Consider the following 26145-nt stretch of genomic DNA (forward strand, 5'->3'; position numbering starts at 1 on the left):
TTTGCTATACTTTTCTAAGGACTGTTTTTTGCATTTTCTTTTTATGTGAAGAAGAGAAAAGCCCAGTGTAACAAATACAACATAATATGATAATTTGGTTAGTCAGTCACAGCATGTGTGTAAATTGTTCACATAAGGGTTACACATTAACAAATAACATTAGATAGTGGCATTCTGGGATTTTGTTTAACCTTTTTTATTACCATTTTAAGCTACCCCCTCACCCTGCCTCCACTCCAGAAATAAAAACAAACAAAACAAAAAAGTTACAACATAACACTTTCCGATGGCATTTTATCATATTTTATGGTTTGACCAAAAATAAATATCTTGGGGTGCACTTAAAACAAAAGTGAGTTAGGTATTTTAAATATATTATTTTGTTTGTCATTCTCCAGGGACCATCCTAGGTCACAACTCTGACCTTTAGAATGTATAAAGATTTGGCAATTCATAGGGCTCAAGTCAAGTCTCGTGTCATTTCTGTCTAAGTCAAGTCACAAGTCTTCCTTGAATATGTCGAGTCACAAGTCATAGTCCACATCTCTGGTCAGTAGCGTAAAGGTAGAATTTTAACACTCTAAGGACTTTCGTCAGTTATCTTCCTTGTTTATCCTGTTTTCTGGAAAGCGCACGGGGCTGAAGGCCTCAGCTGTTACTCTTTCCTTCTTGCTGCAAAGTCTGATTTGCATGGCTTACACCGAAAAGGGCCAGCAACCTCCATGCCTAATTATGGCACATTCTTCCCGGGCGTTGTCCACTTCTTGGGCCTTCAAGAATGAGGCTTCAGTTGAACAGATTTGCAACACTGCTACAAATCTTCCTTATACATTCTTGAAATTCTACAGATTTGATGTTTTTTGCCTCGGCATAGGCATCCTTTGGGAGAAGGGTTCCTCAAGCGGTGGTATCTAGTAATTAGGACTGACTTCCCTCCCTAACATTCGTGTACTCCACAGCTTGGGTATAGATTTCCCGCCCTGTACTTGTGTAGTGACGGCAGTCTTGGAACCTTTGTACCCCTTGCGGCTCAAACTACTGAGAGGGTAGGGGAAGTGGGAGGGATACTTCAATGTTCTGTTTGAGGTATCTTTGCCTCCTCCTGGTGGCCAGGTGAAGTATTCCCACAGGTTATGAATGTTTTTGTGGACTCTCACTGCCAAAGGAAATACATTTATCAGGTATGCATAAAATATATTCTTTATTTATTTTCCTCAGGGTGCATTAAATCTTGACAAACAAGAAGAGGTTTTGGATTATTTTCTAAAAACACCTCTGGTCCCTTCAGTGGTGCAAAAGCGAATAATCCTTATATTTCACTGTGAATTCTCTTCTGAAAGAGGTCCAAAGATGTGAGTAAAAAACAAATGAACATACATGTACAATAAAAATTGTGTCAATTGTGGCTCCATCTGGGAATATATGCTGCCCTTTCTTTTATTTTGTATTGTACACTTTTTCTAACTTTTTCTAAAATATTGTATTTTTATGACAGCTAGAAAACTTTTTAAATTCCTGTGCCCAAACAAATGGATTCATTGAAGTTGTTTTGTTTGTGTCTATTTTGTTACCTATGAATTGACTAATTACCTATTAAATATATTTTATCCTACACTATCTTGTGGTGTACTTTATGTAGGGACTTTGTATTGAGGGGCAAGAGAGGAATATTTGCTGCCTGTATTTGCTTGATATGGACACATTAATGTGGGGAAAAATTGTCAAGAAAACGTGAATACGTTTTTATCCTATAGTTTTTTTTTTATTATTATTTTAAAGGTATATACCTGTATCTCTCAATAATCTGGGATATAGGAGAGGTCACTGTCAGTCACTCGGCTTTTGATTTTATTAGGATAACAGCTAGTTGCAATTTAGCTAAACAACCTTTCGTAAGGTGGTGATTACTGATTAGCATATCAACCTACTAGCCTGTTCGCTGACCTTCCTAAATCCGCCTGCCTACCTGCATGCAACTGATACTTATGCTCAATTGTGCAATAAGTGTGAAGGTAGTTAGGGAAGAGATGCACTGGTCCCACCTTGAAGATCACCTCTGACTAGTTCTAAGTCTTTGTGCATAAGGAAGATATGCTGCTGGGAGCCTGCGATTTCCCCCAACGGAGACACAGACATGGTCTGTTTCTGACCGTGACTGACTCAATCACTGAAGTGCTGCCCCTTGTCAAGTGCTGCATGGCTCCATTGGACCCACTTGGTCCCATGGTTGAGCCGGCCCTGCCTCCTACCTCTCTGGTATGCTAGTCTTATTTTTGCCTCCCAGGAGGAAGGTCAAGAATTTAGGTTCTCAGGATTCTTTGTTGAGAGGGGTCTATTTCCCCTCAGATTGCTGATATTGAAAGACATAGGGGAGAATGAAGTTTTGGGTAGTGACTGAATTACTTCCGGTGAAGGAGCTGGTCACAAGCACTGAATGGACTCTCTACCTGAAGCTGTCACTTCTGCAGTGGATAATCCCAGTAAAGGGTGCAGTTCAGGTAAGTAAAGAAACACACTTTGCACTGACATGGCCCAAAGGCTATTAGCAGGTACAGCAGGTGCCAGGGGACAATTATTAAACAGATTACATGGCATTCATACATGTATGTATATATATGTGTGTGTATATATATATATATCTGTTATGGTAGGTGTGTGTGTGTGTGTGTGTATATGTGTGTGTGTATATATATATATATATATATATATATATATATATATATATATATATATATATATATATATATATATATATATATATATATATATATATATATATATATATATATAAAATCTGTTTTGGTAGATATTTGTATTCTGGGGAACCTCTTAGTATTGAGGGCTGACAATTTATTCTTGTTTATTTGGTAGATTTTTTATGTATTTTTTATTATTGTTATACCTTTATTTACTTCGCTTTAGCAATACTGAGGTGCACTCCTGACTTGGTGTCTCTCATAGCGCACCCCGGCTCATGTTGCACATTTCTTTTTTTACCCTGCATGCTACGGAGTCTTGCTGCCAACTCGCGTTGGCGAACTTCATACTCTTGCAGTGTTTAGCTTTTCTTTGAGCATATCTGACAGTGCAACAGTTAACTTCTTTCCTGTGCTATTAACATAATACTTGTTACCGCCTGTGCCTCATGGCTGAGGAGTTACAGCTCCAAGCATCTGTCTCTGGGCTTCTGCAGACTTTTTTCACTACATTTGGTATTAAGGGGTAAGATTACTTTTATTCCAAGAGCCAGGGTTATTAACTCCGATAGAGAGAATTTTTTTTATTTATTTTTTTTACAGAAAGCAGTAAATATAATAAATATCTTCAGTTTAGTCACACATTTAATTTTGTCAAATTGTAGCTGGGTTGTTTTGTTTTTTCTTCTACAGGAAACGACGAGTCCACTGATTTCATCCTTACTTGTGGGATATTATCCTCCTGCTAACAGGAAGTGGCAAAGAGCACCACAGCAGAGTTGTATATATAGCTCCTCCCTTCCCCTCCACCCCCAGTCATTCTCTTTGCCTGTGTTATACTAGGAAGAGGTAAAGTGAGGTGTTAGCTTTATTTTCTTCAATCAAGAAGTTTTTTATTTTAAATGGTACCGGTGTGTACTATTTTCCTCAGGGGGTTATAGAAGAAGATTTCTGCCCTGAGGTTGATGATCTTAGCAGCTGTAACTAAGATCCACGTTGGTTCCCACAAGACTTCTGAAGGTAACATAAGGACATCTTCAGTGTGGAGAACGGTTTCATGCTTCAAGCAGCATTAAGGTATGTGCAGACCTTTATTTCTGAAGAGACTTGATATATCAGAACTGGCTGGCATTTATTTCCCTGTAAGGGAATGGGGTAAGCAGTAGACCTGTTATACAGAGGGGTGTTACTGGAGTCCCTTGTTTTTATTTTTCTAAGTGACATAAAGGCATGATATGACACTCTGGGAGAGGGCCACAGTAGAGCTGTGGCGAGGTGCAGAGGGTATTTTTGTGTAAACTGATATTTTTTTCACTTTAGAGCCTTATTTATCCCCTTAATCATGGGGTGCAGTAATTTTCGGATAAACCAATAAGTTTTAGTTAATTTTGGAGACAAATTAACGTTATTTAAGCAGTTTTGGAAAAAAAATTCACTTTTTCTTTCTTAAAAGCGCAGCACACGTTTTTCAGAAAAGTATTTAAAGCAATAAATAAAGTGTTTAAACGACTTCTGTGGTTATTACTAGTCTGTTCAACATGTCTGACATTGAGGAATCTCATTGTTCTATGTGGTTAGAAGCTATTGTGGAACCCCCTCTTACATTGTGTACCTCTTGTACTGAAAGGGCCTTACATTGTAAAGACCATATTTTAGGTCAAGAAAGTGTGCCTAAGGATGATTCTCAGTCTGAAGAGAATCGGGATATGCCACCCAATTCTCCCCAAGTATCACAACCTTTAACGCCCGCACAAGCGATGCCAAGTACCTCTAGTGCGTCTAATTCCTTTACTCTGCAGGAGATGGCTGCAGTTATGTCAACTACCCTTACAGAGGTATTATCTAAATTACCAGTATTACAGGGTAAAAAAGGAATGGGATAGACCAGGTATACCAAATTTCTCCCACTCCTATTTTTAAGAAAATGTTTGCCACAAGTCCCGAATGGTGTCTGATATGGGAAACGGTCCCTAAGGTAGAGGGAGCTATATCTACCCTGGCTAAGCGTACTACTATACCCATCGAGGAGAGTTGAGCTTTCAAAGACCCTATGGATAAGAAGTTAGAGGGTCTTCTAAAGAAATTATTTATCAGGGTTTTCTTTTACAACCTACGGCCTGCATTGTTCCAGTAACTACTGCAGCAGCTTTTTGGTTTGAGGCTCTGGAAGAGTCTCTAAAAGTTGAGATGACATTTTGGATAGAGTTAAGGCTCTCAAGCTAGCAAATTCTTTCATTAATGATGCTGCTTTTCAAATTGCTAAATTAGCAGCGAAAAATGCAGGATTTGCTATTCTAGAGCGTCATGGCTCAAATCTTGGTCTGTTGATTTGTCATCAAAAACTAAGCTTTTAGCTATTCCCTTTTAGCTATTTCCCAATTCTGGCCTGAATTGAAGGAAATAATTTCTGACATTACTGGAGGCAAAGGCTATGCCCTGTTAAGATGAGGGGTAAACAAAATAATTTTCGCTCCTTTCGGAATTATAAAGGAGGACCCTCTGCCTCCTCTTCCTCCACAAAGCAGGAAGGGAATTTTGGCCAATCTAAGTCAGTCTGGAGACCCAACCAGATTTGAAATAAAGGTAAACAATCAAAGAAGCCCGCTGCTGCTACAAAGGCAGCATGAAGGGGCAGCCCCCGATCCAGGAGCGGATCTCGTAGGGGGCAGACTGCCTTTCTTTGCCCAGGCTTGGGCAAGAGATGTTCAGGACCCCTGGGCACTGGAAATAGTGACCCACGGTTATCAATTGGAATTGAAGGATTTTCTCCCAAGAGGGAGATTTCATCTTTCAAGATTATCTGCAGACCAGATAAAGAGAGGCGTTCTTACGCTGTGTAAAAGACCTTTTTACTATGGGAGTAATTTGTCCCGTTCCAAGATCGGAACAGGGACAGGGATTTTACTCAAACCTATTCGTTGTTCCCAAAAAAGAGGGAACTTTCAGACCCATTTTAGACCTCAAGTGTCTAAACAAGTTTCTCAGAGTCCCATCGTTCAAAATGGAGACTATATGAACAATCTCACCAATGATCCAAGAGGGTCAATATATGACTACTGTGGATCTGAAGGATGCTTACCTTCATATTCCTATCCACAAGGATCATCATCAGTTTCTAAGGTTTGCCTTCCTGGACAAACATTCAGTTCGTGGCTCTTCCCTTCGGGTTGGCTATAGCACCCAGAATCTTCACAAAGGTTCTAGTCTCTCTTCTGGCATGTCTCAGACCGCGAGGCATAGCAGTGGCGCCTTATCTGGACGATATTCTAATCCAGGCGTCAACGTATCAACTGACAAAATCTCACACGGACACAGTGTTGTCTTTCCTGAGAACTCATGATTGGAAGGTGAACATAGAGAAGAGTTCATTAGTTCCACAGACAAGGGTTCCTTTCTTGGGAACTCTGATAGACTCGATAGCCATGAAAATATTTCTGATGGAGGTCAGAAAAACAAAGATTCTAAATACTTGCCGAGCACTAAAGTCTATTCCTCGGCCATCAGTGGTTTAGTGTATGGAGGTAATCGGATGAATGGTAGCGGCAATGGACATCATTCAGTTTGCTCGCTTTCATCTCAGACCACTGTAGCTGTGCATGCTCGGACAGTGGAATGGGGATTATGTGTATTTATCTCCTCAGATAAATCTAGATCAAGAAACCAGACACTCTCTTCTTTGGTGGTTGTTGCCGGATCATTTGTCCCAGGGGACTTGTTTCTGCAGAACCACGTGGGTGATAGTGACAACGGACGCCAGCCTACTAGGCTGGGGTGCAGTCTGGAATTCCCTGAAGGCTCAGGGTGTTTGGACTCAGGTGGAGTCTCTACTTCCAATCAATATTCTGGAACTGAGAGCAATATTCAATGCGCTTCAGGCGTGGCCTCGGTTGGCTTCGGCAAAATTCATCAAAATCCAGTCGGACAACATCCCGACTGTGGCATATATCAATCATCAGGAGGGAACAAGGAGTTCCTTAGCGATGATAGCAGTAGCCAAGATAATCAGATGGGCGGAGGCCCACTCTTGTCATCTGTCAGCAATCTACATTCCAAATACTTGCCGAGCACTTCAGTCTATTCCTCGGCCATCAGTGGTTTAGTGTATGGAGGTAATCGGATGAATGGTAGCGGCAATGGACATCATTCAGTTTGCTCGCTTTCATCTCAGACCACTGCAGCTGTGCATTCTCGGACAGTGGAATGGGAATTATGTGGATTTATCTCCTCAGATAAATCTAGATCAAGAAACCAGACACACTCTTCTTTGGTGGTTGTTGCCGGATCATTTGTCCCAGGGGACTTGTTTCCGCAGAACCACGTGGGTGATAGTGACAACGGACACCAGCCTACTGGGCTGGGGTGCAGTCTGGAATTCCCTGAAGGCTCAGGGTGTTTGGACTCAGGTGGAGTCTCTACTTCCAATCAATATTCTTGAACTGAGAGCAATATTCAATGCGCTTCAGGCGTGGCCTCAGTTGGCTTCGGCAAAATTCATCAGATTCCAGTCGGACAACATGCCGACTGTGGCATATATCAATCATCAGGGGGGAACATGGAGTTCCTTAGCGATGATAGCAGTATCCAAGATAATAAGATGGGCGGAGGCCCACTCTTGTCATTTGTCAGCAATCTACATTCCAGGAGTAGAGTACTGGGAAGTCGACAGACCTTTCATCCGGGGGAGTGGGAACTCCACCCGGAGGTGTTTGCCTAACTGATTCTCCGATGGGGCAGAGCGGAATTGGATCTGATGGCAACTTGACGGAATGCCAAGCTTCCAAGATACGGATCCAGGTTGAGGGATCCTCAGGCCAAACTGATATATGCCTTGGCAGTGCCTTGGTCGTTCAGCCTAGCTTATGTGTTTCCACTGTTTCCTCTCCTTCCACGCATGATTGCTAGAATTAAACAGGAGAGAGCTTCAGTAATCCTGATAGCGCCTGCGTGGCCACGCAGGACTTGGTATGCGGATCTAGTGGACATGTCCTCTCTGCCACCGTGGAAACTTCCTTTGAGACAGGATCTTCTCATTCAAGGTCCTTTCCAACATCCAAATCTAATTTCTCTGCAGTGGACTGCGTGGAGATTGAACGCTTGATTTTATTGAAGCGAGGATTCTCTGATTCGGTCATCAATACATTGATACAGCCTAGAAAGCCTGTCACTAGAAAAATCTATCATAAGATATGGCGTAAATATCTTTATTGGTGTGAATCCAAGGGTTACTCATGGAGTAAAGTTAGGATTTCTAGGATTCTGTCTTTTCTCCAGGAAGGACTAGAGAAAGGGTTATCAGCAAGTTCCTTAAAGGGACAAATTTCTGCTTTGTCACTTCTGTTTCACAAACGTTTGGCAGATGTTCAGTCTTTTTGTCAGGCTCTATCTAGAATTAAGCCTGTATTTAGACCTATTTCTCCTCCTTGGAGTTTGAATTTAGTTCTTCGTGTTCTTCAAGGGGTTCCATTTGAACCCATGCATTCCATAGATATTAAATTATTACCTTGGAAAGTACTGTTTTTGGTTGCTATTTCTTCTGCTCGAAGAGTTTCTGAGCTTTCAGCGTTAGTGTGATTCGCCTTCTCATTTTTCATTCTGATAAGGTGGTTTTACGTACTAAACCTGGATTTCTTCCTAAGGTTGTTTCAAATAAGAATATTAATCAGGAAATTGTTGTTCCTTCCTTGTGTCCTAACCCTTCTAAGAAGGAGCGTATGTTGCATAATTTGGACGTGGTCCGTGCCTTAAAGTTTTACTTACAGGCAACTAAGGATTTCCGTCAATCATTTTCATTATTCATTGTTTATTCTGGAAAGTGTAGGGGTCAGAAAGCTACGGCTACCTCTTTCTTTTTGGCTGAGAAGTATCATCCGCCTGGCATATGAGACTGCTGGACAGCAGCCTCCTGAAAGAATAATGGCTCATTCTAATGGGCTGTGGCTTCCACATGGGCCTTTAAAAACGATGCATCTGTTAAACAGATTTGTAAGGCTGCGACTTGGTCGTCCCTTCATACTTTTTCCAAATTTTCCAAATTTGATACTTTTGCTTCTTCTGAGGCGGTTTTTGGGAGGAAAGTTCTTCAAGCAGTGGTGCCTTCCGTTTAGGTATCTGTCTTGTCCCTCCCTTTCATCCGTGTCCTGTTGCTTCGGTATTGTATCCCACAAGTAAGGATGAAATCCGTGGACTCGTTGTATCTTGTAGAAGAAAAGGAAATTTATGCTTACCTGATAAATTGATTTCTTCTACGATACGACGAGTCCACGGCCCTCCCTGTCATTTTAAGACAGATTAAAGTTGTTCAAGGGGTACATTATCAGTTCCTGAGATTCTCTTTTCTAGACAAGCATTACCAATTTGTTGCTTTTCCGTTTGGCCTAGCAACAGCTCCAAGAATCTTTTCAAAGGTTCTAGGTGCCCTACTCTATGTAATCAGAGAACAGGGTATTGCGGTGTTTCCTTATTTGGACGATATCTTGGTACTAGATCAGTCTTTGCGTTCTGCAGAATCTCACACGAATCAACTAGTGTTGTTTCTTCAAAAACATGGTTGGAGGATCAATTTACCAAAAAGTTTCTTGATTCCTCAGACAAGGGTCACCTTTTTAGGCTTCCAGATAGATTGTGTCCATGACTCTGTCTCTAACAGACAAGAGACGTTTGAAATTGGTTGCAGCCTGTCGGCACCTTCAGTCTCAGTCATTCCCTTCAGTGGCTATGTGCATGGAAGTTTTAGGCCTCATGACTGCAGCATCGGACACAATTCCTTTTGCTTGTTTTCACATGAGACCTCTTCAGCTTTGTATACGGAATGGTGCAGGGATTATACAAAGATATCACAATTAATATCCTTAAATCTCAATGTTCGACGCTCTCTGATGTGGTGGTTAAATCACCAGCGTTTAGTTCAAGGGGCATCTTTTGTTCGCCCAACCTGGACTGTGATAACTACAGATGCAAGTCTTTCAGGTTGGGGAGCTGTTTGGGGATCTCTGACAGCACAAGGGGTTTGGAAATCTCAAGAGGTGAGATTACCAATCAATATTTTAGAACTCCGTGCAATTTTCAGAGGTCTTCAATTTTGGCCTCTGTTGACGAGAGAACTGTTCTTTTGCTTTCAGACAGACAATATCACAACTGTGGCATATGTAAATCATCAGGGTGGGACTCACAGTCCCCAAGCCATGAAAGAAGTATCTCGGATACTTGCTTGGGTGGAATCCAGCTCCTGTCTAATCTCTGGGGTCCATATCCCAGGTGTAGACAATTGGGAGGTGGATTATCTCAGCTGTCAGACTTTACATCCGGGGGAGTGGTCTCTCCATCCAGATGTGTTTTCTCAGATTGTTCAGATGTGTGGGGTCTTCCAGAGATAGATCTAATGGCCTCTCATTTAAACAAGAAACTTCCCAGATACCTGTCCAGGGATGCTCAGACGGAAGCAGTAGATGCATTGACACTTCCATGGGGTTATCAACCTGCTTACATCTTTCCGCCTCTAGTTCTTCCAAGACTGATCTCCAAAATCATCATGGAACAATCGTTTGTGTTGCTGGTGGCTCCAGCATGGCCTCACAGATTTTGGTATGCGGATCTTGTTCGGATGTCCAGTTGCCAACCTTGGCCACTTTCGTTAAGGCAGGACCTACTGTCTCAAGGTCCATTTTTCCATCAGTATCTCAAATCATTAAATTTGAAGGTATGGAAATTGAACGCTTAGTGCTAAGTCATAGAGGTTTCTCTGACTCAGTGATTAATACTATGTTACAAACTCGTAAATCTGTCTCTAGAAAGATTTATTATCGAGTTTGGAAGACTTAAATTTCATGGTGTTCTTCTCATAAATTCTTTTGGCATTCTTTTAGAATTCCTAGAATTTTACAGTTTCTTCAGTATGGTTTGGATTAAGGTTTGTCTGCAAGTTTCTTGAAAGGACAAATCTCTGCTCTTTCTGTTTTATTTCACAGAAAGATTGCTAAACTTCCTGATATTCACTGTTTTGTACAGGCTTTAGTTCATATTAAACCTGTCATTAAATCAATTTCTCCTCCTTGGAGTCTTAATTTGGTTATGAAGGCTTTACAGTCTCCTCCGTTTGAGCCTATGCATTCTTTGGACATTAAACTACTTTCTCTTACTTGGTGTATTCAGTCCACGGATTCATCCTTACTTGTGGGATATACCGGAGAACTTCAGTTGGGGGGAACAGTTTGCAGGCTTAACTGCTTTAAGTATGCTCACTCATTTATTTCTAACAAGACCTGGTAATGCTAGAAGACTGACAGAAATCCCAATGAGGGAAGGTAAGCCATTTTCTGAAACGCAGTATAGAAGGATGGCTTCAGTTAAGGGCTTAAATACTTGTAGACACTGTGATGGGCTAAATCGATTATTTTATTAATGGAATCTTATATTTATTTAAGTGTTTGAAACGTTGTAAACACTTTTTAGGGTTTTTATTTCACCTGGCATATTATCAGACGCCTAGTCTGACTCAGGAAGGCCCCATAACTCTGGACTGAAGAGGGAGGGGGCCTCATTTTCGCGCCTCAGTTGCGCAGTTGATTTTCAAGACAGCTCATGCAGCTTTATGTGTAGAGTCCTGAGAGTGCAGGAGGACATAAAGGAGGCTTATATTTCAGCTACAAATAACCCTAAGGGAAGGTAGGGCCGCAGCAAAGACTGTGGCACCGTGCTGTAGTGTGTTAAACCGGTTGTTTACTGCAATTTGCTCCGGTTTGGTCAATAAGGGGTTAATTGATTTGAAAATTTGTGTGCAATCATTTCAAAGCATTAGGATCATGTGGTGAAATTTTCATAAAGATCGGATGTTTTTTAGTGATTTGGAAGAAAAAAAGTGTGTGCTTTTTATTTAAAGACACAGTAACGTTTTTTAAAAAAATTATTTCTCCTGTTAAGTGTAGTCAGTCCACGGGTCATCCATTACTTATGGGATTATATCTCCTCCCTAACAGGAAGTGCAAGAGGATCACCCAAGCAGAGCTGCTATATAGCTCCTCCCCTCTACGTCATACCCAGTCATTCTCTTGCACCTAACTAATAGATAGGACGTGTGAGAGGACTGTGGTTGTTAAACTTAGTTTTTATTTCTTCAATCAAAAGTTTGTTATTTTAAACAGCACCGGAGTGTGTTGTTTTTTCTCAGGCAGCATTAGAAGAAGAATTTACCTGAGTTTGTGTATGATCTTAGCGGTCGTAACTAAGATCCATTTGCTGTTCTCGGCCATTCTGAGGAGTGAGGTAACTTCAGAACAGGGGACAGCGGGCAGGGTTCACCTGCAAGGAGGTATGTTGCAGTATATTATTTTCTAAGGAATGGAATTGACTGAGAAAATACTGCTAATACCAATGTAATGTAAGTGCAGCCTTAAATGCAGTAGTAGCGACTGGTATCAGGCTGATATATATGTATGTTTACACTGAGGTATTTCTGGGGAATGGAACTTCACTAAGAAAATACTGTATACATTTAACTTATATTGAGCCTCCACTACAGTGAAAGCGACTAGCAGCAGGCTTATTAATAACATTTCATAATTTTATTTGTTAAACGTTTACTGGCATGTTAATCGTTTTTCTATGAGGTACTTGGTGATAAAACTTTTTGGGCATTATTTTTCCACATGGCTGTCGTTTATTTAGGAATAAAATCAGTTTACTGAGCTTCCCCACTGTTGTAATATGAGTGAGAGGGGCCTATTTTGGCGCTTTATTGCGTAGTAAAAATTCAGTCACAGCCTTCCTATTTCTTCCTCCATGATCCAGGACGTCTCTACAGAGCCCAGGGGTCTCCAAAACTAGTTTTGAGGGAGGTAATCACTCACAGCAGACCTGTGAGACTGTGCTTTTGACTGTGATAAAAACGCTTATATTAAATTGTTATCCGTTTTTGGGTATTAAGGGGTTAATCATCCATTTGCTGGTGGGTGCAATCCTTTGCTAACTTAATGCATTTACTGTGAAAATTTGCTGGCTATAACTAATTTGGTTCATTGTTATTTCAACTGTGACAGCTTTTTTGTGCTTCTTAAAGGCACAGTAACGTTTTTTAAATTTATTTGAAAAGTATTTTCCAAGCTTGCTAGTTTCATTGCTAGTTTGTTTAAACATGTCTGACACAGAGGAATCTCTTTGTGCAATATGTTTAAAGGCCAATGTGGAGCCCAATAGAAATTTGTGTACTAATTGTATTGATGCTACTTTAAATAAAAGCCAATCTGTACATGTAAAGAAAATTTCACCAGACAACGAGGGGGAAGTTATGCCGACTAACTCTCCTCACGTGTCAGTACCTTCGTCTCCCGCTCAGGAGGTGCGTGATATTGTGGCGCCAAGTACATCAGGGCGGCCCATACAAATCACTTTGCAAGACATGGCTAATGTTATGACTGAAGTATTATCTAAATTACCAGAATTTAGGGGTAAACGCGACCACTCTGGGGTGAGAACAGAGTGCGCTGATAATAATAGAGCCATGTCTGATACTGCGTCACAATTTGCAGAACATGAGGACGGAGAGCTTCATTCTGTGGGTGACGGATCTGATCCAAGTAAACTGGACTCAGACATTTCAAATTTTAAATTTAAGCTTGAGAACCTCCGTGTATTACTAGGGGAGGTATTAGCGGCTCTGAATGATTGTAACACGGTTGCAATTCCAGAGAAAATATGTAGGCTGGATAAATATTTTGCGGTACCGACGTGTACTGATGTTTTTCCTATACCTAAAAGGCTTACAGAAATTGTTAACAAGGAGTGGGATAGACCCGGTGTGCCTTTTTCACCCCCTCCTATATTTAGAAAAATGTTTCCAGTAGACGCCACCACACGGGACTTATGGCAGACGGTCCCTAAGGTGGAGGGAGCAGTTTCTACTCTGGCTAAGCGCACCACTATCCCAGTGGAGGATAGCTGTGCTTTTTCAGATCCAATGGATAAAAAGTTAGAGGGTTACCTTAAGAAAATGTTTGTTCAACAAGGTTTTATATTACAACCCCTTTCATGCATTGCGCCTGTCACGGCGGCGGCATTCTGGTTTGAGTCTCTGGAGGAGACCATTAGCTCAACTCCATTGGATGAGATTATAGACAAGCTTAGAGTCCTTAAGCTAGCTAATTCATTTATTTCTGATGCCGTAGTACACTTAACTAAACTTACGGCTAAGAACTCCGGATTCGCCATTCAAGCGCGCAGAGCGCTGTGGCTTAAATCCTGGTCAGCCGATGTGACTTCTAAATCTAAATTGCTTAACATACCTTTCAAAGGGCAGACATTATTCGGGCCCGGTTTGAAAGAAATTATCGCTGACATTACTGGAGGTAAGGGCCATGCCCTGCCTCAAGACAGAGCCAAACCAAGGGCTAGACAGTCTCCAACATAGGTGTGTCCGGTCCACGGCGTCATCCTTACTTGTGGGATATTCTCTTCCCCAACAGGAAATGGCAAAGAGCCCAGCAAAGCTGGTCACATGATCCCTCCTAGGCTCCGCCTACCCCAGTCATTCTCTTTGCCGTTGTACAGGCAACATCTCCACGGAGATGGCTTAGAGTTTTTTAGTGTTTAACTGTAGTTTTTTATTATTCAATCAAGAGTTTGTTATTTTGAAATAGTGCTGGTATGTACTATTTACTCAGAAACAGAAAAGAGATGAAGATTTCTGTTTGTATGAGGAAAATGATTTTAGCAACCGTAACTAAAATCCATGGCTGTTCCACACAGGACTGTTGAGAGCAATTAACTTCAGTTGGGGGAACAGTGTGCAGTCTCTTGCTGCTTGAGGTATGACACATTCTAACAAGACGATGTAATGCTGGAAGCTGTCATTTTCCCTATGGGATCCGGTAAGCCATGTTTATTACGATCGTAAATAAGGGCTTCACAAGGGCTTATTAAGACTGTAGACTTTTCTGGGCTAAATCGATTCATTATTAACACATATTTAGCCTTGAGGAATCATTTTATCTGGGTATTTTGATATAATTATATCGGCAGGCACTGTATTAGACACCTTATTTCTTAGGGGCTTTCCCAAAGCATAAGCAGAGCCTCATTTTCGCGCCGGTGTGGCGCACTTGTTTTTGAGAGGCATGGCATGCAGTCGCATGTGAGAGGAGCTCTGATACTTAGAAAAGACTTTCTGAAGGCGTCATTTGGTATCGTATTCCCCTTTGGGTTTGGTTGGGTCTCAGCAAAGCAGATACCAGGGACTGTAAAGGGGTTAAAGTTTTAAAACGGCTCCGGTTCCGTTATTTTAAGGGTTAAAGCTTCCAAATTTGGTGTGCAATACTTTTAAGGCTTTATGACACTGTGGTGAAAATTTGGTGAATTTTGAACAATTCCTTCATGTTTTTTCGCAGTTCCCTTCTTGGGAACAATTATAGACTCCTTAGAAATGAGGATTTTTCTAACAGAGGCCAGAAAAACAAAACTTCTAGACTCTTGTCGGATACTCCATTCCGTTCCTCTTCCTTCCATAGCTCAGTGCATGGAAGTGATCGGGTTGATGGTAGCGGCAATGGACATAGTTCCTTTTGCGCGCATTCATCTAAGACCATTACAACTGTGCATGCTCAGTCAGTGGAATGGGGACTATACAGACTTGTCTCCAAAGATACAAGTAAATCAGAGGACCAGAGACTCACTCCGTTGGTGGCTGTCCCTGGACAACCTGTCACAAGGGATGACATTCCGCAGACCAGAGTGGGTCATTGTCACGACCGACGCCAGTCTGATGGGCTGGGGCGCGGTCTGGGGATCCCTGAAAGCTCAGGGTCTTTGGTCTCGGGAAGAATCTCTTCTACCGATAAATATTCTGGAACTGAGAGCGATATTCAATGCTCTCAAGGCTTGGCCTCAGCTAGTGAGGACCAAGTTCATACGGTTTCAATCAGACAACATGACGACTGTTGCGTACATCAACCATCAGGGGGGAACAAGGAGTTCCCTAGCGATGGAAGAAGTGACCAAAATCATTCTATGGGCGGAGTCTCACTCCTGCCACCTGTCTGCTATCCACATCCCAGGAGTGGAAAATTGGGAAGCGGATTTTCTGAGTCGTCAGACATTGCATCCGGGGGAGTGGGAACTCCATCCGGAAATCTTTGCCCAAGTCACTCACCTGTGGGGCATTCCAGACATGGATCTGATGGCCTCTCGTCAGAACTTCAAAGTTCCTTGCTACGGGGCCAGATCCAGGGATCCCAAGGCGGCTCTAGTGGATGCACTAGTAGCACCTTGGACCTTCAAACTAGCTTATGTGTTCCCGCCATTTCCTCTCATCCCCAGGCTGGTAGCCAGGATCAATCAGGAGAGGGCGTCGGTGATCTTGATAGCTCCTGCGTGGCCACGCAGGACTTGGTATGCAGATCTGGTGAATATGTCATCGGCTCCACCTTGGAAGCTACCTTTGAGACGAGACCTTCTTGTTCAGGGTCCGTTCGAACATCCGAATCTGGTTTCACTCCAGCTGACTGCTTGGAGATTGAACGCTTGATTTTATCGAAGCGAGGATTCTCAGATTCTGTTATCGATACTCTTGTTCAGGCCAGAAAGCCTGTAACTAGAAGGATTTACCACAAAATTTGGAAAAAATATATCTGTTGGTGTGAATCTAAAGGATTCCCTTGGGACAAGGTTAAGATTCCTAGGATTCTATCCTTCCTTCAAGAAGGATTGGAAAAAGGATTATCTGCTAGTTCCCTGAAGGGACAGATTTCTGCCTTGTCGGTGTTACTTCACAAAAAGCTGGCAGCTGTGCCAGATGTTCAAGCCTTTGTTCAGGCTCTGGTTAGAATCAAGCCTGTTTACAAACCTTTGACTCCTCCTTGGAGTCTCAATTTAGTTCTTTCAGTTCTTCAGGGGGTTCCGTTTGAACCCTTACATTCCGTTGATATTAAGTTATTATCTTGGAAAGTTTTGTTTTTAGTTGCAATTTCTTCTGCTAGAAGAGTTTCAGAATTATCTGCTCTGCAGTGTTCTTCTCCTTATCTGGTGTTCCATGCAGATAAGGTGGTTTTACGTACTAAACCTGGTTTTCTTCCAAAAGTTGTTTCTAACAAAAACATTAACCAGGAGATTATCGTACCTTCTCTGTGTCCGAAACCAGTTTCAAAGAAGGAACGTTTGTTGCACAATTTGGATGTTGTTCGCGCTCTAAAATTCTATTTAGATGCTACAAAGGATTTTAGACAAACATCTTCCTTGTTTGTTGTTTATTCAGGTAAAAGGAGAGGTCAAAAAGCAACTTCTACCTCTCTCTCTTTTTGGATTAAAAGCATCATCAGATTGGCTTACGAGACTGCCGGACGGCAGCCTCCTGAAAGAATCACAGCTCATTCCACTAGGGCTGTGGCTTCCACATGGGCCTTCAAGAACGAGGCTTCTGTTGATCAGATATGTAGGGCAGCGACTTGGTCTTCACTGCACACTTTTACCAAATTTTACAAGTTTGATACTTTTGCTTCTTCTGAGGCTATTTTTGGGAGAAAGGTTTTGCAAGCCGTGGTGCCTTCCATTTAGGTGACCTGATTTGCTCCCTCCCTTCATCCGTGTCCTAAAGCTTTGGTATTGGTTCCCACAAGTAAGGATGACGCCGTGGACCGGACACACCTATGTTGGAGAAAACAGAATTTATGTTTACCTGATAAATTTCTTTCTCCAACGGTGTGTCCGGTCCACGGCCCGCCCTGGTTTTTTTAATCAGGTCTGATAATTTATTTTCTTTAACTACAGTCACCACGGTACCATATGGTTTCTCCTATGCAAATATTCCTCCTTAACGTCGGTCGAATGACTGGGGTAGGCGGAGCCTAGGAGGGATCATGTGACCAGCTTTGCTGGGCTCTTTGCCATTTCCTGTTGGGGAAGAGAATATCCCACAAGTAAGGATGACGCCGTGGACCGGACACACCGTTGGAGAAAGAAATTTATCAGGTAAACATAAATTCTGTTTTTCGTGCCTTTCGTAACTTCAAGGCAGGAGCAGCATCAACTTCCTCCGCTCCAAAACAGGAAGGAACTGTTGCTCGCTACAGACAGGGCTGGAAACCTAACCAGTCCTGGAACAAGGGCAAGCAGGCCAGAAAACCTGCTGCTGCCCCTAAGACAGCATGAAGTGAGGGCCCCCGATCCGGAAACGGATCTAGTGGGGGGCAGACTTTCTCTCTTCGCCCAGGCTTGGGCAAGAGATGTCCAGGATCCCTGGGCGTTAGAGATCATATCTCAGGGATATCTTCTGGACTTCAAAGCTTCTCCTCCAAAAGGGAGATTTCATCTTTCAAGGTTGTCAGCAAACCAGATAAAGAAAGAGGCGTTTCTACGCTGTGTACAAGACCTTTTACTAATGGGAGTGATCCACCCAGTTCCGCGGTCGGAACACGGACAAGGGTTTTACTCAAATCTGTTTGTGGTTCCCAAAAAAGAGGGAACCTTCAGACTAATCTTGGACTTAAAAATCCTAAACAAATTCCTAAGAGTTCCATCGTTCAAAATGGAAACTATTCGGACAATCTTACCTATGATCCAAAAGGGTCAGTACATGACCACAGTGGATTTAAAAGATGCCTACCTTCACATACCGATTCACAAGGATCATTATCGGTACCTAAGGTTTGCCTTCCTAAACAGGCATTACCAGTTTGTAGCTCTTCCCTTCGGGTTAGCTACGGCTCCAAGAATCTTTACAAAGGTTCTGGGCTCTCTTCTGTTGGTACTGAGACCGCAAGGAATTTCGGTAGCTCCGTACCTAGACGACATTCTGATACAAGCGTCAAGTTTCCAGACTGCCAAGTCTCATACAGAGTTAGTTCTCGCATTTCTAAGGTCGCATGGGTGGAAGGTGAACGTAGAAAAGAGTTCTCTATTGCCTCTCACAAGAGTTCCCTTCTTGGGGACTCTTATAGATTCTGTAGAAATGAAAATTTACCTGACAGAGGACAGGTTAACTAAACTTCTAAATGCTTGCCGTGTCCTTCATTCCATTCAACACCCGTCAGTGGCTCAATGCATTGAGGTAATCGGCTTAATGGTAGCGGCAATGGACATAGTACCTTTTGCACGCCTGCATCTCAGACCACTACAATTGTGCATGCTAAGTCAGTGGAATGGGGATTACTCAGATTTGTCCCCTATGCTGAATCTGGATCAAGAGACCAGAGATTCTCTTCTATGGTGGCTTTCTCAGCCACATCTGTCCAGGGGGATGCCCTTCAGCAGGCCAGATTGGACGATTGTAACAACAGATGCCAGCCTACTAGGTTGGGGCGCTGTCTGGAATTCCCTGAAGGCTCAGGGATCATGGACTCAGGAGGAGAGACTCCTTCCAATAAACATTCTGGAATTAAGAGCAGTTCTCAATGCCCTTCTGGCTTGGCCTCAGTTAGCAACTCTGAGGTTCATCAGGTTTCAGTCGGACAACATCACGACTGTGGCTTACATCAACCATCAGGGAGGGACAAGGAGTTCCCTAGCGATGATGGAAGTCTCAAAGATAATTCGCTGGGCAGAGTCTCACTCTTGCCACCTGTCAGCGATCCACATCCCAGGCGTGGAGAACTGGGAGGCGGATTTCCTAAGTCGCCAGACTTCATCTGGGGGAGTGGGAACTTCATCCGGAGGTATTTGCCCAACTGCTTCGGCGTTGGGGCAAACCAGATCTGGATCTCATGGCGTCTCGCCAGAACGCCAAGCTTCCTTGTTACGGATCCAGGTCCAGGGACCCGGGAGCGGTTCTGATAGATGCTCTGACAGCACCTTGGGTCTTCAACATGGCTTATGTGTTTCCACCCTTCCCGATGCTTCCTCGACTGATTGCCAGGATCAAACAGGAGAGAGCATCGGTGGTTCTAATAGCGCCTGCGTGGCCACGCAGGACCTGGTATGCAGATCTAGTGGACATGTCGTCCTGTCCACCATGGTCTCTGCCTCTGAGACATGACCTTCTGGTTCAGGGTCCTTTCAAACATCCAAATCTAATTTCTCTGAGGCTGACTGCATGGAGATTGAACGCTTGATTCTATCAAAGCGTGGATTCTCGGAGTCAGTGATTGATACCTTAATGCAGGCTAGGAAACCTGTTACCAGGAAAATTTACCATAAAATATGGCGTAAATACTTGCATTGGTGCGAATCCAAGAGTTACTCATGGAGTAAGGTTAGGATTCCTAGGATATTGTCTTTTCTACAAGAAGGTTTAGAAAAGGGTTTATCTGCTAGTTCATTAAAGGGACAGATCTCGGCTCTGTCCATCCTTTTACACAAACGTCTGTCAGAAGTTCCAGACGTTCAGGCTTTTTGTCAGGCTTTGGCCAGGATTAAGCCTGTGTTTAAAACTGTTTCTCCACCATGGAGCTTAAACTTAGTTCTTAACGTTTTACAGGGTGTTCCGTTTGAATCCCTTCATTCCATTGATATCAAGCTGTTATCTTGGAAAGTTCTGTTTTTAATGGCTATTTCCTCGGCTCGAAGAGTCTCTGAGTTATCGGCCTTACATTGTGATTCTCCTTATCTGATTTTTCATTCAGACAAGGTAGTCCTGCGTACTAAACCTGGGTTCTTACCTAAGGTAGTTACTAACAGGAATATCAATCAAGAGATTGTTGTTCCATCATTGTGCCCTAACCCTTCTTCAAAGAAGGAACGACTTCTGCACAATCTTGACGTCGTCCATGCCCTGAAATTTTATTTGCAGGCAACTAAAGATTTTCGACAAACTTCTTCCCTGTTTGTCGTTTATTCTGGACAGAGGAGAGGTCAAAAGGCTTCGGCTACCTCTCTCTCCTTCTGGCTTCGTAGCATAATACGTTTAGCCTATGAGACTGCTGGACAGCAGCCTCCTGAAAGAATTACAGCTCATTCTACCAGAGCTGTGGCTTCCACTTGGGCCTTTAAAAATGAGGCCTCTGTTGAACAGATTTGCAAGGCTGCAACTTGGTCTTCACTTCACACCTTTTCAAAATTTTACAAATTTTACAAATTTGACACTTTTGCTTCTTCGGAGGCTGTTTTTGGGAGAAAGGTTCTTCAGGCAGTGGTTCCTTCCATGTAAAGGTCCTGCCTGTCCCTCCCGTCATCCGTGTACTTTTAGCTTTGGTATTGGTATCCCATAAGTAATGGATGACCCGTGGACTGACTACACTTAACAGGAGAAAACATAATTTATGCTTACCTGATAAATTCCTTTCTCCTGTAGTGTAGTCAGTCCACGGCCCGCCCTGTTTTTACGGCAGGTCTAAATTTTAAATTAAACTCCAGTCACCACTGCACCCTATAGTTTCTCCTTTCTCGTATGGTTTCGGTCGAATGACTGGGTATGATTTAGAGGGGAGGAGCTATATAGCAGCTCTGCTTGGGTGATCCTCTTGCACTTCCTGTTAGGGAGGAGATATAATCCCATAAGTAATGGATGACCCGTGGACTGACTACACTACAGGAGAAAGGAATTTATCAGGTAAGCATAAATTATGTTTTTTCTGTATTGTAGTGCTGTATAACTCTGTCAAACATGTCTGAGACTTCAGATAGACCTTGTTCTTTATGTTTAAAAGCCATGGCGGTACCCCCATTGCATTTATGTGTCAAGTGTGCTAAAACGTCTAAGCATTTTAAAGACCATCCAGTGACGATTAAAAATGTAGCCCAAGATGATTCTTTAACAGAGGGTAATGAGGATAGTCTTTCTTCCTCTTCCCATGTGTAGACACCTGTTACGCCCGCGGAAGCGATGCCTAGTACATCTAGCGCATTGGCCCCTATTACTTTACAACAATTAGCAGCAGTAATGGATAATTCTCTTGCAGCATTTTTATCTAAACTGCCAGTTTTTCCAAGAAAGCGTGATAGCTCAGTTTTAAATACAGAGGATGAGCAATCAGACGCTTTGGATAATTTATCTGTAGTACCCTCACAAAACTCAGAAGTAGCAGTGAGGGAAGGTCTGTCTGAGGGTGACATTTCTGATACAGGAAAAGTTTCTAAGCGGGCAGATTCAGATTCCTTAGCGTTTAAATTTAAGCTGGAACACCTCCGCGTACTGCTTAAGGAGGTTTTAGCTACGCTGGATGATTGTGACCCCATGGTGGTCCCAGAAAAATTGTGTAAGATTGACAGGTTTTTAGAGGTCCCTGTTTACACTGAGGCATTTCCGATTCCAAAGAGGGTGGCGGATATTGTGACTAGGGATTGGGAGAGACCAAGTGTACCCTTTGTTCCCCCCCCCCTATCTTTAAGAAAATGTTCCCCATAAACGACCCCAGGCGGGACGAGTGGCAGACGGTCCCTAAGGTAGAGGGGGCTGTTTCAACTCTTGCTAAGCGTACAACTATATACAGTTGTGCTTTCAAAGATCCTATGGATAAAAAATTGGAAGAATTGCTGAAGAAAATTTTTGTTCAGCAAGGTTTTCTACTTCAACCAATTGCCTGCTTAATTCCTGTAACTACTGCAGCGGCTTTTTGGTTCGAGGCCCTGGAGGAGTCGCTCCAGAGGGAGACTTCATACAATGAGGTCATGGATAGAATTCATGCTCTAAAGCCCGCTAATTCTTTTATCACTGATGCCGCTTTTCAGTTAGCTAAACTAGCGGCGAAAAACTCAGGTTTTGCCATCATGGCGCGAAGATCGCTTTGGCTCAAATCATGGTCGGCGGATGTGTCGTCCAAAACAAAACTGTAAAATATTCCCTTCAAGGGGAAGACTCTTTTCGGCCCAGAGCTGAAAGAAATTATTTCAGATATCACTGGGGGCAAGGGTCATGCCCTTCCACAAGATAGGCCGTTTAAGGCCAAAAACAAGGCTAATTTTCGCTCCTTTCGCAACTTCAGGAGCGGACCTGCTGCAACCTCTGCTGTCGCAAAGCAAGATAACGCTTCCCAGCCCAAAGCAACATGGAAACCCTTGCAGGGCTGGAATAAGGGTAAACAGGCCAAGAAGCATGCTCCTGCTACCAAGACAGCATGAAGGGGTAGCCCCCGATCCGGGACCGGATCTAGTAGGGGGCAGATTTTCTCTCTTTGCTCAGGCTTGGGCAAGAGACGTTCCGGATCCCTGGGCATTAGAAATAGTTGCTCAGGGGTACCTTCTAGAATTCAAGGATTCTCCCCCAAGGGGAAGGTTCCACAGTTCTCGTTTGTCTTCAGACCAAACAAAGAAACAGGCGTTCTTATGCTGTGTAGAAGATCTCCTAAAAATGGGAGTAATACCCCCAGTTCCAATTGCAGAACAAGGACTGGGCTTTTACTCAAACCTGTTCGTAGTTCCCAAAAAGGAGGGAACTTTCAGGCCAATCCTGGATCTAAAGATTCTAAACAAATTCCTCAGAGTTCCGTCTTTCAAGATGGAAACCATTCGGACAATCTTGCCGATGATCCAGGAAGGTCAATATATGACTACCGTGGATCTAAAGGATGCGTACCTACATATTCCTATCCACAAAGATCACCATCAGTTCCTAAGGTTCGCCTTTCTGGACAAACATTACCAGTTTGTGGCCCTTCCTTTTGGGTTGGCCACCGCTCCCAGAATTTTCACAAAGGTGCTAGGGTCCCTTCTGGCAGTGCTAAGACCGCGGGGCATTGCAGTAGCACCTTACCTAGACGACATATTAATACAGGCGTCGTCTTTCCACAGAGCCAGGGCTCATACGGACATTGTTCTGGCCTTTCTAAGGTCTCACGGGTGGAAGGTGAACGTAGAAAAGAGTTCTCTGTCCCCGCTTACAAGAGTTCCCTTCCTGGGAACACTAATAGACTCGGTAGAAATGAAAATCTTTCTGACAGAGGTCAGGAAGTCCAAACTGTTGAACACCTGCCGAGTTCTTCATTCCATTCCTCGGCCTTCTGTGGCTCAGTGCATGGAGGTAATTGGTTTAATGGTGGCGGCAATGGACGTAGTCCCTTTTGCCCGAATTCATCTCAGACCACTGCAACTGTGCATGCTCAAGCAGTGGAATGGGGATTACGCAGATTTAGCTCCTCAAATACAAATGGACCAGAAAACCAGAGACTCTCTTCTCTGGTGGTTGTCTCAAGATCACCTGTCTCAGGGAATGAGTTTCCGCAGACCGGAGTGGATCATTGTCACGACCGATGCCAGTCTGTTAGGCTGGGGTGCGGTCTGGAACTCTCTGAAGGCTCAGGGTCTATGGTCTCGGGAAGAATCTCTTCTCCCGATAAACATTTTGGAGCTGAGAGCGATATTCAACACGCTCCAAGCATGGCCTCAACTAGCGGAGTCCAAATTCATCAGATTTCAGTCGGACAACATCACGACTGTAGCGTACATCAATAATCAGGGAGGAACAATAAGTTCCCTGGCGATGAAGGAAGTAACCAAGATCATCAAATGGGCGGAGGATCACTCCTGCCATATATCTGCAATTCACATCCCAGGAGTAGACAACTGGGAGGCAGATTATCTGAGTCGTCAGACTTTCCATCCGGGGGAGTGGGAACTCCACCCGGAGGTCTTTGCTCAGCTATCCCAGCTATGGGGCATTCCAGAATTGGATCTGATGGCGTCCCGTCAGAACACCAAACTTCCCCTTTACGGATCCAGATCCAGGGATCCCAAGGCGGCATTGATAGATGCTTTAACAGCGCCTTGGTCATTCAGTCTAGCTTATGTCTTTCCACCGTTTCCTCTTCTCCCTCGGCTAATAGCCAGAATCAAACAGGAGAAGGCTTCGGTAATTCTGATAGCGCCTGCGTGGCCACGCAGGACTTGGTATGCAGACCTAGTGGACATGTCATCGGTCCCACCATGGAAACTGCCATCGAGGCAGGATCTTCTAATTCAAGGTCCTTTCAAGCATCCAAATCTAGTTTCTCTGCAACTGACTGCTTGGAGATTGAATGCTTAATCCTAGCTAAGCGTGGTTTTTCTGAATCAGTTATAGACACTCTGATACAGGCCAGAAAGCCTGTCACCAGGAAAATTTACCATAAGATATGGCGGAAATATCTTGGTTGGTGTGAATCCAAGGGTTACTCATGGAGTAAGGTTAGGATTCCAAGGATACTGGCTTTTCTCCAAGAAGGATTGGAGAAAGGTCTGTCAGCTAGTTCCTTAAAAGGACAGATATCTGCTCTGTCTATTCTGTTACATAAGCGCATGGCAGCTATACCAGACGTTCAGGCGTTTGCACAGGCCCTAGTTAGAATCAAGCCTGTTTACAAGCTTGTGGCTCCTCCTTGGAGTCTAAATTTAGTTCTTTCAGTTCTTCAAGGGGTTCCGTTTGAACCTTTGCATTCCATAGATATTAAGTTATTATCTTGGAAAGTTTTGTTTTTAGTAGCCAATTCTTCTGCTCGAAGAGTTTCTGAATTGTCTGCTTTGCAGTGTGATTCACCCTATCTGGTGTTCCATGCAGATAAGGTTGTATGCGTACCAAACCTGGTTTTCTTCCAAAAGTGGTTTCTAATAAGAATATTAACCAGGAAATTATTGTTCCTTCTCTGTGTCCTAATCCAGTTTCTAGGAAGGAACGACTTTTACACAATCTTGACGTGGTTCGTGCTTTAAAATTCTATTTAAAAGCGACTAAAGATTTCAGACAAGCATCATCCATGTTTGTCGTCTACTCTGGTAAGAGAAGAGGTCAGAAAGTGACTGCTACCTCTCTTTCCTTTTGGCTGAAAAGCATCATCCGATTGGCTTATGAGACTGCTGGACAGCAGCCTCCCGAACGAATTACAGCTCATTCCACCAGAGCTGTGGCTTCCACATGGGCTTTTAAGAATGAGGCTTCTGTTGAACAGATTTGTAAGGCAGCGACTTGGTCTTCACTGCATACATTCGCCAAATTTTACAAATTCGATACTTTTGCTTCTTCGGTGGCTATTTTTGGGAGACCGGTTTTGCAAGCAGTGGTGCCTTCCGTTTAGGTTACCTGACCTGTTCCCTCCCTTCATCCGTGTCCTATTGCTTTGGTATTGGTATCCCACAAGTAAGGATGAATCCATGGACTGAATACACCAAGTAAGAGAACAGAATTTATGCTTACCATTAAATTTCTTTCTCTTACGGTGTATTCAGTCCACGGCCCGCCCTGACATTTAAGTCAGGTTCAAATTTATTTTTAAAAAACTACAGTCACCACTGCACCCTATGGTTCTCCTTTTTCTCCTAACCGTCGTTCGAATGACTGGGGGGGCGGAGCCTGAGGGGAGCTATATGGACAGCTTTGCTGTGTGCTCTCTTTGCCACTTCCTGTAGGGGTTGAGAATATCCCACAAGTAAGGATGTATCCGTGGACTGAGTACACCGTAAGAGAAAGAATTTATGCTTACCTGATAAATTTCTGTTTTCTTGGAAAGTGTTGTTCCTTTTGGCTATCTCTTCTGCTAGAAGAGTTTCAGAGCTAGCTGCTCTTTCTTGTGAGTCTCCTTTTCTGATTTTTCATCAGGATAAGGCGGTTTGGCGGACTTCATTTCAATTT

The 26145-nt window shown here is 43.2% G+C and overlaps 1 protein-coding gene across 1 annotated transcript in view; it reads left to right on the plus strand.

Moving 5' to 3' along the window:
• LOC128664426 (M-phase inducer phosphatase 1-B-like) overlaps positions 1 to 26145 on the plus strand; it is a 510343-nt gene that overhangs the window by 436158 nt on the left and 48040 nt on the right. Inside the window, exon 10 of the mRNA XM_053719257.1 lies at positions 1219 to 1352. Coding sequence (XP_053575232.1) covers positions 1219 to 1352 — 134 coding nt within the window. The remainder of the gene's footprint in view (positions 1 to 1218; positions 1353 to 26145) is intronic.

The sequence above is a fragment of the Bombina bombina genome, chromosome 6 (genome assembly GCF_027579735.1).
Source record: "Bombina bombina isolate aBomBom1 chromosome 6, aBomBom1.pri, whole genome shotgun sequence".
NCBI classification, from domain to species: Eukaryota; Metazoa; Chordata; class Amphibia; order Anura; family Bombinatoridae; genus Bombina; species Bombina bombina.